Consider the following 13,720-nt stretch of genomic DNA (forward strand, 5'->3'; position numbering starts at 1 on the left):
TGCTCACATTACTAGCATCGACTTTGGCACAAGTACTAATAAGACCCTGGAGTACTGATTCCAAGATGATTTGGGCTTCGTTATCAGGTTTCCAAGGTGATATTCACTGTAAAAGCTGTTGTTTTTTTAGGCGGAGACTGAATTTGAGATGTTTTATAATGTTCTAGCTCTATTTGCTCTGACACAGTAACATATATTTTGATTCTGACACTTCTACAGCCACCCCACAGGTGTTAGCTTTCATTTGATAACAATATCATTATGAAGGCCCTTGTGATTGTGGAGATATTCTATATTCACTGTGGGCATGTCATTTCGAGCAGAAAACCAGAAAAATTAGGTGGATAAGATCTGGATTTATGAATGACTTCTAGTTAAAAAGACTAGTTAAAATGACTAATGGGACAAAATGAACGCAACCATTTTCGAAGACACAGCCACTAGACATTAACAGGCACGCGCGCACACACACACACGCACGCACGCACGCATGCACGTACGCATGCACGCACACACACACGCACACGCACACACACACACACACACACACACACACACACACACACACACACACACACACACACCTTAGTGTCTTTCTGTGCATATCCTCTTCTGTGATTCCGACATAAGTTAATGTCTCATTCCAGACAGGATTTAGAGAGTTTCGCACTATCTTTGTCTTCAACTTATTCGCCTGAGAGAGAGAGAGAGAGAGAGAACGGGGGGGGGGGGGGGGCACAGACTCAGACTTTTAACAGTCCATGATTTACAAACAATGTAGTAAACCAACTGTATTTTGGGGTTCTGATTCAGTTCAGTTGTACTGCTTGTATCTCCCATTCAACATGTATTCCATTGTACTTCACTGCTGAGCTGAAGGTAAACACACACAAATAAAAAATAAATAAACACAAAAAAAGATATAATGCCCTGACCCCTGGGTGTTGAAGAACACTAGATTAAGGGGCTGAGAAATGCCTGACCCTGTATCAGCGGTTTGGAACAAGGTTCCCCCTCCTCCGCTGATAGCCACTCACCTTGCAAGCCCCAGGGAGAAGATGGAGTTTGACATACGGGTCAGATAAGCCATTAAAGTCCATAGGCTTCAGACCCTGTGGAGAAGAGAGGGAGAAATAAAAAGACAGATAGAGAGAGAAAAAAAGGGCTTAACCACCCTAGAACGACCAAGCAGGTCCATTAAAGAACGTCTTAGGAAGAGATAGTGTAAGTAGCTATCTTTTTTCATTTCATTTATTATTATGCAGGAAAAGATTAAAAGTTAACATTACAGATGTTAAAATGTGTTACATTTCTGACTCAGTTAAAACTGGTTTGCAGCAGGTTCCTGTTCAGAATCACATCATCAATACAGAAGGTACAATCAATCACACAGGGAAGACAACAGGACAACAGGAAACAGTTACGCTGCAGTATGGAGAGGAGTAAGTAAGGGGAGGGAGTAAGATGGTATATGTAGGTTGGATCAGTGATTGCAGGTGTATCCTTCCATCAGATGGTGTTTATACGCCTGTTTGAAATGTGCGATAGAGGTTGTTGCTCTGATGTAATATGGGATCTCATTCCAGATTTTGGTGTGTATGTGTGAAAGAATTATCTCTGACCATAGCTGTTTTTGTAAGCTGGAACTGGGATGTGTAATTGATCTAGTGATGCGTTCTTGTCTTGTATTTTGTCTTGGGAGTAGAGCAGTAAGTGTTGGAGGGAAGTTATCGTTTTGGATCTGAAAGAAAGATGTAATGGCTAGATTGTTTGTGTTATTCTGAAAAGTCAGGTCATTGGAGTGTGAAAGTGCAGTGCAGAGGTGAGTCCAAGGGGGAAGGTTGCCATGGATCTTGTTAGGCTCGATTATAGTCTTGCTATTGGTTCAATGATTTTCCTTTGAGGTGAGGGACCAAATTGGGAGACAATATGATATTGTTGAAAGAATTATTGCATGTGTCACAACTCCGCCCCTGGATCATCAGCCTTCAATCAGTGGTGCCAGGTGTGGCCGGTTAAGACCGCGACTGGCTCCTACTTAAGCCCTGCACCTGCTGCCAGTCAACGCCAGATCGTAGCCATTCATGGTTGGTTCTAGTGCTCGTACCCTCGTTTCTGCTTGTTACCCGTTACCCTAGCCCAGGGGTCGGCAACCTTAAATGTTGAAAGAGCCATATTGGACCAAAAAACAAAAAAACTAATCTGTCTGGAGCCGCAAAAAATGTAAAGCCTTATATAAGCCTTATAATGAAGGCAACACATGCTGTAAGTGTCTATATATTAGCCTACTATCAAAATAGTAGGCTACAAATACATAAGCCTTAGCACATATGCATACAACCGAATGCAAACGTATTGTGCTTTACAAAAGTGAAACACTAGGATAGCGTAAAGGGGGTCTGGGGGTTAGTTAAACTTTTTTTTTTTTTTCGTGTATTCTGGTGCCTTTTAACAGGTGGGTTGATACTTTTATCTGGCTACACTAGCCTGAGAAAAAATATGGATACGTTTGTAATTTCATCCGGAGGAAGTGAGCAAACCAAGAGATCGTCAGCCAAAAAATAGACAAATCTACAGACTGTAGACTACAGTACCAAATGAAAACTAGCCTCCCTCGTCCTCTTTTCACCCACAGGAACGCCGGCGCTCCCAAATACCTTCTTTAGAAGTTCATAATTCGGAAACGGTTTGAGCTAAAGACAAGCCGCTTTTTGCATTTAAAAGTAGGCAAATAGCGCTCACCGGGAAGCTCCCGTTCATCGATGTGCGTCGCCGATGTCTGTCTATAAATCTAGCCACAAAGTTGTAGACAATGTGGATAGTTTCTTGCTTTGCCTGCCGCAGTACTTCGTCAATCCCTGTGGATATAGGTCTACTCTTGAAAAAAAAAACTGTCACATCCAGTCTCATGTTGGGTCCAGTCAAAATACTAGTCATGTGCCAACATATCCGAATCCTATTGGCCCTCGTACAACATTACAGCGTAAGCAGGGAGTTGTAGTTCAAGGAGAGACACCGCGGCAACGTAAAAAATAAATAATCGTTGTTAATTTACATTTGTGGTCAAAGCCACAGGGAGCCACTGAAGATGGGCAAAAGAGCCGCATGCGGCTCCGGAGCCGCGGGTTGCCGACCCCTGCCCTAGCCTAACCCTATTCTCCCTGTTCCCCATTGAAGGATTCCCTGCCTGCCGACCTCCTGTCTGCCTGACTACCCTGCCTGCCTGCCTACTACTCCTCCTGTCTGATCCTCTGCCTGCCTGCCAGTCATTCCTCCTGCCTGACCCACCGCCTGTCTGACGTTCCTTCCTCCTGCCTGATCCCCTGCCTGCCTGACTACCTGCTACCTGTCTGACCCCCCACCTGTCTGCCTACCACTCCGCCTGCCTGATCCCCTGCCTGTCTGACTGCCTGCCTGCCTGACCCCCTGCCTGTTCTACCAACCTCCAGCCTACTTCCCCTGTTCTACCAACCTCCACCCTACTTACCCTTATCAATAAATTATTATTATTGCTGAAACTACCTGTTCTCTGATGTCTGCTTCTGGGTTCCGCCCTCTGGTCGTGACAGCATGTGAATTATGTGTCCGAGACAGTATTGGTGACATATGGTCTGATCTTGTTATAAACATAATATTTGTCTTCATTGTTAAATTGTTAATGTGGTTTTGATAAGTGACTCTTCTGATATCTTGAAGCCAGACAGACAGTTTCATTCACTAAAAATATTTGTTTTACAGATACAAAACAATATATTAATAATATCCCTAATTATTACCAAGTAATGCCAATTCCAAGTAAAATCAATGTACAGTATAGCAGTGAGCTATGGCAGTCAGAATCCTATTTTGATTCAAACTCACTAAATCTTTAGTATTGAAGTCAAATGTAAGGGTTAGACATATGTGGTACACCAATCACATGTTATTGATCTTGGGTTAATTGCAAACAACATTCTGAATGGAGGTACCATGAATTGGTGTGAAAGAGATTTTCTCATGCAATTTCAATACACTTAATATTAACGACATTTAAAATGAACACACTGTTCTCCGTTGAACTAACTGATGCAAAGAATGGGTGGGGGCACTTTCTGAGTGGCAGGGTACCAGCGGGGGTTTGACCCCCTTGTGCCTCCGCTTGCACACATTCCTGGTGGCCACAGAGGTAATAATAATAATACTGCATGCTCTAGCTTTAACAGACCTCCTCTTGAAACAGAGGCTAACAGAGGTAATACTGCATGCTCTAGCTTTAACAGACCTCCTCTTGAAACAGAGGCTAACAGAGGTAATACTGCATGCTCTAGCTTTAACAGACCTCCTCTTGAAACAGAGGCTAACAGAGGTAATACTGCATGCTCTAGCTTTAACAGACCTCCTCTTGAAACAGAGGCTAACAGAGGTAATACTGCATGCTCAAGCTTTAACAGACCTCCTCTTGAAACAGAGGCTAACAGATGTCTGAGGCCAACAGAGGTAATACTGCATGCTCTAGCTTTAACAGACCTCCTCTTGAAACAGAGGCTAACGGTGGCATCCTAACTCCAGATCTGTGCGCGTAACTCCAACATTTGTGTAAATCTTTCATTGGTGTCAATAGGAAAAAATAGGCATGAGGATTCGAGTTACACACACAAGTCTTGCGTAAGGATTCTGCCGTAAGGTTGCATCTCAATAGACTCAAGCACCTTCTTCGCCTGATCTCCTTTCGGTAATCTAGCATTTAGTGGCTGAACCAAGGCCGGTGATGATAAATTGCTCTAACGTCTATTGAGACAGCGGGAATGAGAGAGGGAGACAGACGATGAGGGATCAAAAAGCCCGGCCCAGTAATCAAACTGGGATCAAAGGGAGATGTGCATGTAGTGAAGTGGTCACGACATTACCGCTCAGTCAGCATCTACCATTTTGTTCTATGTTTTCAGGTCTGTGCTAGTCTCTATTGCGAGACTCCAGCACTGGGTGGGCTGGGCTTCTTGAAGTTTGCAAAAGCCTTCAACAATTCAAGCTCATTTCCCGAAACCATTTGTAGCTCATGGAGCACTTCAATTAATGGAGCAGTCAAAGAGTATTGATAGATGAGATTCGCCCTCCCACTTTACTTTACACGTTGACAATGGATCATAAACACAAAACTAACAAGTTTAAATCTTGCCGAGGACCAGAAATAGGTAAAATAAACTATATTGTTTTTACATCAAAATGGACATCCGTGAATATCTTGATTTATTGTGGTGCATGTTATTGAGAACAAATGCAGCTTCTTTTTTTCAGCTCAGCATAAGTCTACATTATGAATCCTGAACTGTAACAATGGTATTTCTTAATCAACATGATTATGACATTAGCACATAATACTAGTGTGATATTAATATCTTCAAAACGGATGCATACATTGAAATTGCTTTGAGATTGTTGCACACATGCCTGTCAAAGAGCGCACATCAATGTGAACATAGGCTAATGTTTATTATAAGAACTGGTCCAGTGTCAGTCTTCTGTATTCACCTCTTATACTGAGGTTGGAATATAAGTGGAGAAAGCTGACCTCAGAGCAACTGTCTGGCCATATCGATTATGCATTGATGCATACTCCACTTCAAGATGAACTTCACAAATGTGTGAGTTACGATCTGGTTTGGAAAACACTTGCCAAACTACATTGCATGGTTAGCTAAGTCCTTCTAGAAATGTTTCATGAAACTCAAAGATCCTCCATCGTTATCGGGAAACTCACCCCTGGTCTGTCCAGACGAAGGAGAGGACACAATCATGCTGTAGGTACTGTAGGTACTTTAGGCGATTGATGAATGCACCCTGAACATTGTGTTGTGATGGTATCTATAGGTGGCAGAGAGTGTGGATATCTTTAAAAGAAACCTTAAAACACACCTTTTTAGCCTGGCTTTTATCTAGTGTTTATCTTAACTTGAACTTTCACTCTTATTTCTTATTTCTTATCTCCTATTTCTTGTTTTATTCCTGGTTTTATTGTCTTGTATTTTAGCCATTTCTGATCTCCTACTTCTTGTTAAACTGTTAGAAGTATTTTATTTACTGTTGTTTTTATGTTCAGCACTTGGAGTTGCATTTGATGTGACTTAATGGATGGATATGATTGATATGATTTATATGATTGATATGATTGATATGGCCATCGTCTCCCACAACTTGTCACTTCTCCAACTGTCTCACTTATATCTTGTACTATTGTCACTTTATTTTATCTTGACTTATCTTGCCTATTGCCTTATTGTCATGTGCTGCAATGTCAAGAACTGAAGCCTAAGAATTTTACTCTCTTACACTTGTGTAATGTGACGTAACAATACAACTTGAAACCTGAACTTGTGATGGGTCTGTGGCCGTACCTTCGCCCTCAGCACGGTGCAGTGCAGCTGGCTGGACGCCTGCTCGTATCGCAACTCAAACTCCAGTGTCCCCAAAGCCGCTGAAACAAGAACCAATGGCATTCTTAGAAACCAGTCGTAGTCACCAATAGTATGTGTCAAAAAAACTCACATTATCGCTCACAAATGATACTCTTTTCAATCACACAATGTGAATTTTAACACCTGTCACGACACACGAGAGAAAACTGGCGAATGAAATGAACGCCTGTGTTAAAAGAACAGCACATTTCCATGACTTGAAAGAACACGTAATAATCCCCCAGAGTACAGACCGCTGAAACTACAAACAGAGTGCGGATGTGTCACAACAACGTCGGCGCCTACATGATTTGACATGCTTCGTTCAAAGTATCGTAATTGAACTATATGTGTATTGCAAAAATTCCAACAGTTTCTGAAAGCAGAGAAGTTTCACTTTCTAACCATTTAGGGTTATTACATCATTATTACGATAGTTCACACAAAAAAACAATGCACAGAGCTCAAAGCGTCGTAGGAGAGCTGAGGTGATTTGAGAAGCGGTATTTTGCGAGTGGTGTTTTAGCGGTGTTTCACGAGCTGTGTTTTATACTTTAGTGAGTTTCTGTACATATTTGTTTGAGAAATGTCACAAAGACCATCTAGGATAACCAGGGTATGTAACGTTAGCTCTAGATACTCACCTGAATGCTTACCTGAATACCTCCACCTAGCGCACAATCACTGACAACACACAGGGAGGAAGTGGGAGGCACATATTTTTTCGACTGCAGGCATGTGAAGTTAGAATTTCTTCAAACTTGCAGTGGCAACAGTGTGTGTGTTTTAGTAAATATAGTCTACAACAGATATTGATTTCACTTTCTTATCATCTCCTTTTAGGATGTCTTCTGCTGGGACAGAGAACGGTCACAGTCGGGGCCGTAGGCTCAGTCGAGGCCGTGGAGGGGCTGGTGATGGTCATAGCCGGTCACCAATTCGCCCTACAGCATGGAACACTGAAGCAGACCCTGACATAATCCCTCAGCAACCCAGGTTTATCCCCAAAAGAATCCCTGGTGTCCAACCACCGCTCAATGTTGGAAGACCATCGTCAGGTGACATTTTCTCTCACCTCAGAGTCTTGTATACAAACACCAATAAGAATGCAGTGAGAAACAAAGAGAGGGGAAAGAAGTTCCTCTGGAATGATACAGAAGTGGAGGAGATGAAGAAGTATCTGGGCATGTTGCTGTACATGACAGTGGGGAAACTGCCGAAGAGGACTGACTTCTGGAGGAGAAATAACATTTTTCATGTCCCCTTTCCTGGCACTGTCATGCCCAGAGACAGGTTCATGGCTATCTCTGGCAACTTCCACATGAGCGACCCTGAGGAAGATGCCAAAAATGACGAGAAAAGGGGCACAGAGGAATACAAGTCTCTCCACCGCCTCAGGCCCCTGCTGGAGATGATGAGGAACCGCTGCATGACTGTTTACCCCCCAAAGCAGCACATCTCAGGGGATGAAAGAATGGTTGCTAACAAGGCAAGAGTGGCCATCAAGCAGTACATGAAAGCCAAGCCTACCAAGTGGGGACTTACTTTTTTTTGTTCTTGCTGACGTTGGGGAAGGGGATCTCTTTTGACGTTGTGGCGTTGTTGGTGTACCAACAGCTCCTGTGGTCTGGCTACATCGTCTACTATGACAACTTTTACACCAGTCCCCTCCTCTTCAGACACCTGGGTCAGCGGGGTTCGGGGCCTGTGGCACGTACAGGCAGGGAAGAGTCTGTGTTCCATCCACTCTGGAAAAAGCCCTGGATAAAAGGTCACAGCGAGGCACGATCCGCTAGATTAGGGACAGTGACCCTTTGTTTGTAGTGGATGGACACCAGAGAAGTCTCCATCAGTGGGGAGACAGTCTTGCGCTGGCAGAAGACAGGTATTGATACTGCGCCTACCGTAATATGATTTATTTTGTGTTGTGTGGATTTTCCTGTGGATCGGTATGTGTATGCTGCAGCTAGCCTATCTATCTGTCTGTCTGCCTGTCTGTCTATCTAGGTGATGGGCAGCACCAGAGGGTCCCTATCCCCAGACCCACAGCAGTGTCTGAGTATAACAAGTTCATGGGAGGAGTCGACATGTCAGATCAGATGCTGGGGACCAATTCAGTCCACCAGAAAACAATGAGATGCCCCATCACTGTTTTCCAGCACTTTGTGGACATAGCTGTTACAAACAGCTTCATTATCCAGAGAGAGCCAGCCAGCCAGAGCCAAGATGAGCCCATGACCCGCCAGGCCTTTCAGGAAGAGCTGTGTGCACACCAGCAGGCCAGAGAAGACACCCTCACACGACTACTTCTCTGTCCCAACCGCGACTGGTCATGGCAATGGCAGAGAGCAGAGAGCCAGCATGGGGCGCTGACAGTGCACTCTGTGCAAGAGGAGCACACCCTGGCAGAGTGAGGAGTGACCAGCTAGAGAGGAACTGCTTCAGGCAGTTCCACAAAGGCTAAAAAACGCCTGGACATTTAGAGACTAATCAGTCCAGAAAAAAAACTAAACTAAAAGGCCTACAATCACAAAATTGGACACATGTAATACAGTGGTTATTTCAAATTGAACATGCTAAACATTTTGTATATATGCAATCACACTTTATTGTTCACTAAAACCTGTAAAATCCAATTCCGTTCTTGTGTTTTTCTTATTGAAAGCTGAAGTCATCCTGGTAAAAGAGGCAAAAGCACTTACTCCTGAGACATTTCCTGACACTTTTACAGCCAAAGAAACAAAATAAATCCAGGCGGAATGTTTGACGCATATAATTAATTAGGGAGAAAAGGGTTAAAAGAACAGCACACCTCCATGACTTGAAAGAACACACAAGCCCCCAGAGTACAGACAACAGATAGAGTGCGGATGTGTCACAACAAACTATGTGAGTGACACACCGTGCGTTAAAATCACATCTGCTGAACGTACACTTGTCAAATGGATCAGCGGGAAGCGCGTCAGACGTCAACCGTCGGAAATCAAGTAAAGCAGAGAGAGTTACGGAGACTCAATTCATGCACACTCACACAACTTCATCTAGTTTCCAGATACTTCCGCCCAATACGCTTGAGGTATATTGTGAGGTAGACCAATTTGGCCTTTATTTACCCAATATAAAGATCGGGGAAAAACGACTGACTCATAGCCATTGACTTTACCTCACATCAATCGTCTCCCCCAGCATTCCCCCTCGGTGCGAGCAGCACATGTTTCTGATTCAGAGCTGTTCCTCCCAATTCAGAAATGTCTCTCAGTAGCATGATTCACTCGAATCAAATTACAAAATACTTCAGCCAGTAAATTTACTCCTTAGGCCAGGTTTAAATTGCTGTTATTCCAGGCTTATATATGCACTGGGTGTAATAGCCCAGGGACGATGTTACACATGATTTAACACACACACACACACACACACACACACACACACACATACACACACACACACACATATCATTCACACATCACACATATCACATTCTCAACTACAAGCATTTACACACACACACACACACACAGACTCACTGCAGTCGTCGCTGTCTGAGCTGTTGATCTCCACTGACGTGTCCATGCTGCTGGTCAGGGACAGAGAGCCGCCCCCTCCCATGGCCCCCAGGGGGGTGAGCAGGCCGGAGCCCCCCCCCGCCCCAGACGCCGTGCCTCCAGGGCTGGGGGAGAGGGGCTCCGAGGTGGGGGACAGGCGGGGGAAGTAGGCCGAGATGGTTCGGATGGGGCGGATGGGGCCAGGACAGACGTCGATGGCCATGTGTTCCTGAATGGAGATGCTGAGTTTCTTTCCTTTACGCACCGTCATAGAGCTGGAGAACACAGAGAGAACACCGTCATAGAGCTGGTGAACATAGAGAGAACACCGTCATAGAGCTGGAGAAGATGGAGAGAACACCATCATAGAGCTGGAGAACATAGAGAGAACACCATCATAGAGCTGGAGAACACAGAGAGAACACCGTCATAGAGCTGGAGAACACAGAGAGAACACCGTCATAGAGCTGGAGAACACAGAGAGAACACCGTCATAGAGCTGGAGAACACAGAGAACACAGAGAACACCGTCATAGAGCTGGAGAACACAGAGAGAACACAGAGAGAACACCATCATAGAGCTGGAGAGCACAGAGAGAACACCATCATAGAGCTGGAGAACACAGCGAAGAACACCGTCATAGGGCGGGAGAACACAGAGAACAACTGACAGTGGTGGTCATGAGAGACAATAGACATACACACATTTAATGTTTAATGTGTATGTGTATGTGTTTGTGTGTGTGTGTGTGTGTGTGTGTGTGTGTGTGTGTCTCGGCACACAACACTACTTGTGGTATTCTGGGTCTCTCAGACATGAGGGAAGAAGAGAGGTTGGCAAGCAAGTCACTCCCTGTAAGAAATGTTGCTGCCAAGGAGGAGAGGAGAGGAGGAAGAGAGGAGGGGAGGAGAGCAGAGGAGAGGAAAGGAGAGGAGGAAGAGAGGAGGAGAGGAGAGGAGGAAGAGAGGAGGAGAGGAGAGGAGAGGAGAGTAGAGGAGGAAGAGAGGACGAGAGGAGAGGAGAGGAGAGGAGGAAGAGAGGACGAGAGGAGAGGAGGAAGAGAGGACGAGAGGAGAGGAGAGGAGAGGAGAGGAGAGGAGAGGAGGAAGAGAGGACGAGAGGAGAGGAGAGGAGAGGAGGAAGAGAGGACGAGAGGAGAGGAGAGGAGGAAGAGAGGATGAGAGGAGAGGAGAGGAGAGGAGAGGAGGAAGAGAGGATGAGAGGAGAGGAGAGGAGGAAGAGAGGATGAGAGGAGAGGAGAGGAGAGGAGAGGAGAGGAGAGTACTCCATCAGAATTATGTTCAGACAGGAGCCACACCGGGTATAAAGGTTAGATCACTTGACTTGATTCTAACTAAATCCCAATCACACTCTACAGCCGGCAATCGTGACCTACTCATTGACCTACTAATTGCACATTGACTCAGTGATGCTGCTAAAAGTGTCTAGAACAATATAAATCTCATCTTTAGGGAAAATACTATGCTCAAGGTACAGTAATGCTGTCCAAGTCTGATTGATTAAGCTGATACTGATTTATCAACACCTTTTCTTTATAACCCTTTTTGCTGTATTATCTGTCCTATATACAATAATGTTCCATACAGTATCACCAGGCTTTTTATTGTGTGTGTATATTGTTATATGGCTGTTGTTTTTGTTTGCACTACAAACTGGGGACAATAAAGATATTGATTGATTGATTGATTGATTGGGGCTAAAACCCAGAGGCTGCCATTTCCCCCAAGCAATCAGGCTTATATTACACTGAAATACATTGGAAGAAAACAAAAGACTGCCACCCCCTAACCAACCCCATCCATACTACAAAAATCACACCCAGGTGGTGAAGTAAGCGACGACTACAGTTTTTAAGGTACACAGACATAATATGTATCAACATGTTCACCTGGGTCCCAGGATTCCTACGGTGTAAATATCTAAGCTGTGTCATAATAGTTTGTTGATATATTCAGTTGTTTGAAAACCGTGCTCCCCATTCACACAAAAGCAGCTGGTCATTTCCATTTCAAACCCATTTTCTAACTTGTGACTTCGACAACAATTTTTAAGGTACACAAAACATATTATATACAGATGTGCATCCTGTGCATGCTTTTCTCAAGCTACTATTGTATTGCCGGGCATGTGATGCAGAGGCGACTCCTGATTGGTTTAAATGTCTGCTACGCACACACACACACACACACACACACACACACGTCATGTATAGAAGTGGCTGCACCGCTTAAAAATGAACTTATTACAGTATTATAACTACTGCACACTACTAGATTACTTGTATACCATTGGACTAATTTCCAACCGTACTGTATTACCGTACCGTATTATATTGCATTTCATATCATCGTACTCTACACAGCATTTTTGCACTATTGAATCCACTGTAAAAATCCATCACTTTATTACATTACCAATGTAGGGTTATTTTTTTACTTACTTACATTAGCCTACTTATTATTATTAATGTGTTATTATTATGTTTTTGCATCTGAATGTTGCGATATCAATGTTTACTCTTGTGTACTTGTAGAGTGAGATGTAATAAAAGCGTCATCAAATTCTGATTCTGATTGTTATTGTAATGGGCCAAATGTATTTTAGTTGTGTCTAGTTGTGTTGTGTTTAGTTGTGTTTAGTTGAGTAGGCTTTATTGAACTTGTGTTTTTTGGTTTTAATTATTGGTTGCACTGTTGACCAATATTTGGAGTAAGCAATGTAATTGTTGTGTTGACTGAGGCGAGCTGACTGGACAGAGGAGAGGGTGGACGGGAACAGACATGCATGTTAGACTCATGCATCTCAGCAGCACACACTCCTGCCCTAAGCAACACACACACACACACACACACACACACACACACACACATGCATACACACACACACACACACACACACACACACACACATGCACATACACACACACACACACACACACACACATACAGCTGTCAACACACATCAAGCATCAAGCATCAGTCTGTCAGGCATCTGAGCAGTGAGGCAGTGACAGGAGGCATGTCATCGAGGTAACACCCATCACAAAGTTGCTGAAGTTTCTCCCTACTTTTTTGTAGTATTATTATTATTTTTAAACTTTGTTTATTGGATTCAGGAGCATACAATTGTTAACATCGCATGTATACAAAGTAAAAAGATACACCCTCCATAGAAGACTTCCTTAAAAAAAAGACAATTGGACATGGACATTATCACTTGCTGATGAAATGAGAGGGATACAATTTGCAACCAACAATAATAATGAGCTGCATTGCAAAGAGTTGCAATAATAATCTAATTTATCATTTACTTTAAATAACTTTTGTATTTTTATTTCTGCACTTGTATTTTGTATTGCACCTTGTTTTTAGTGTATTTTTATCTGTTGTTTCTCTTTTACTAGTGTTTTCTGTTGTAAAATGTGCTATATAAATAAACATTACTTACTTCCTTACTTACTTACTATAATTATAAATTATACATACGTTTAATGTTTTATTCATTATTTATTAATCGTCTGTTATGTATTTTGTGTGGACTAGTGCTTGCTCAGGGGTGTCCTAATGAAGAAAGTGGGAATCCTAATAAATAAAGAATATGCAGACACTATCATTCCAAACATGTGGAGTACATGTAATTATCTAACATAAACATTCAGTTTATTGGTGCCTACCCCAGGCAATGTTTGTTTGCAATATCCTATCTCTCTATACATTCTGGAC

The 13,720-nt window shown here is 43.3% G+C and overlaps 1 protein-coding gene across 1 annotated transcript in view; it reads right to left on the reverse strand.

Moving 5' to 3' along the window:
• The window catches only part of doc2a (double C2-like domains, alpha), a gene marked incomplete at both ends in the record, with an annotated part of 125,533 nt that extends 115,286 nt beyond the window's left edge, over positions 1-10,247 (reverse strand). Inside the window, 4 exons of the mRNA XM_080522543.1 lie at positions 585-694; positions 1,038-1,112; positions 6,372-6,451; positions 9,959-10,247. Coding sequence (XP_080378669.1) covers positions 585-694; positions 1,038-1,112; positions 6,372-6,451; positions 9,959-10,247 — 554 coding nt within the window. The remainder of the gene's footprint in view (positions 1-584; positions 695-1,037; positions 1,113-6,371; positions 6,452-9,958) is intronic.
• Positions 10,248-13,720: the final 3,473 nt, after the last annotated feature.

The sequence above is a fragment of the Nansenia antarctica genome, assembly GCF_963989245.1.
Source record: "Nansenia antarctica genome assembly, chromosome: 2".
Classification (NCBI taxonomy): domain Eukaryota; kingdom Metazoa; phylum Chordata; class Actinopteri; order Argentiniformes; family Microstomatidae; genus Nansenia; species Nansenia antarctica.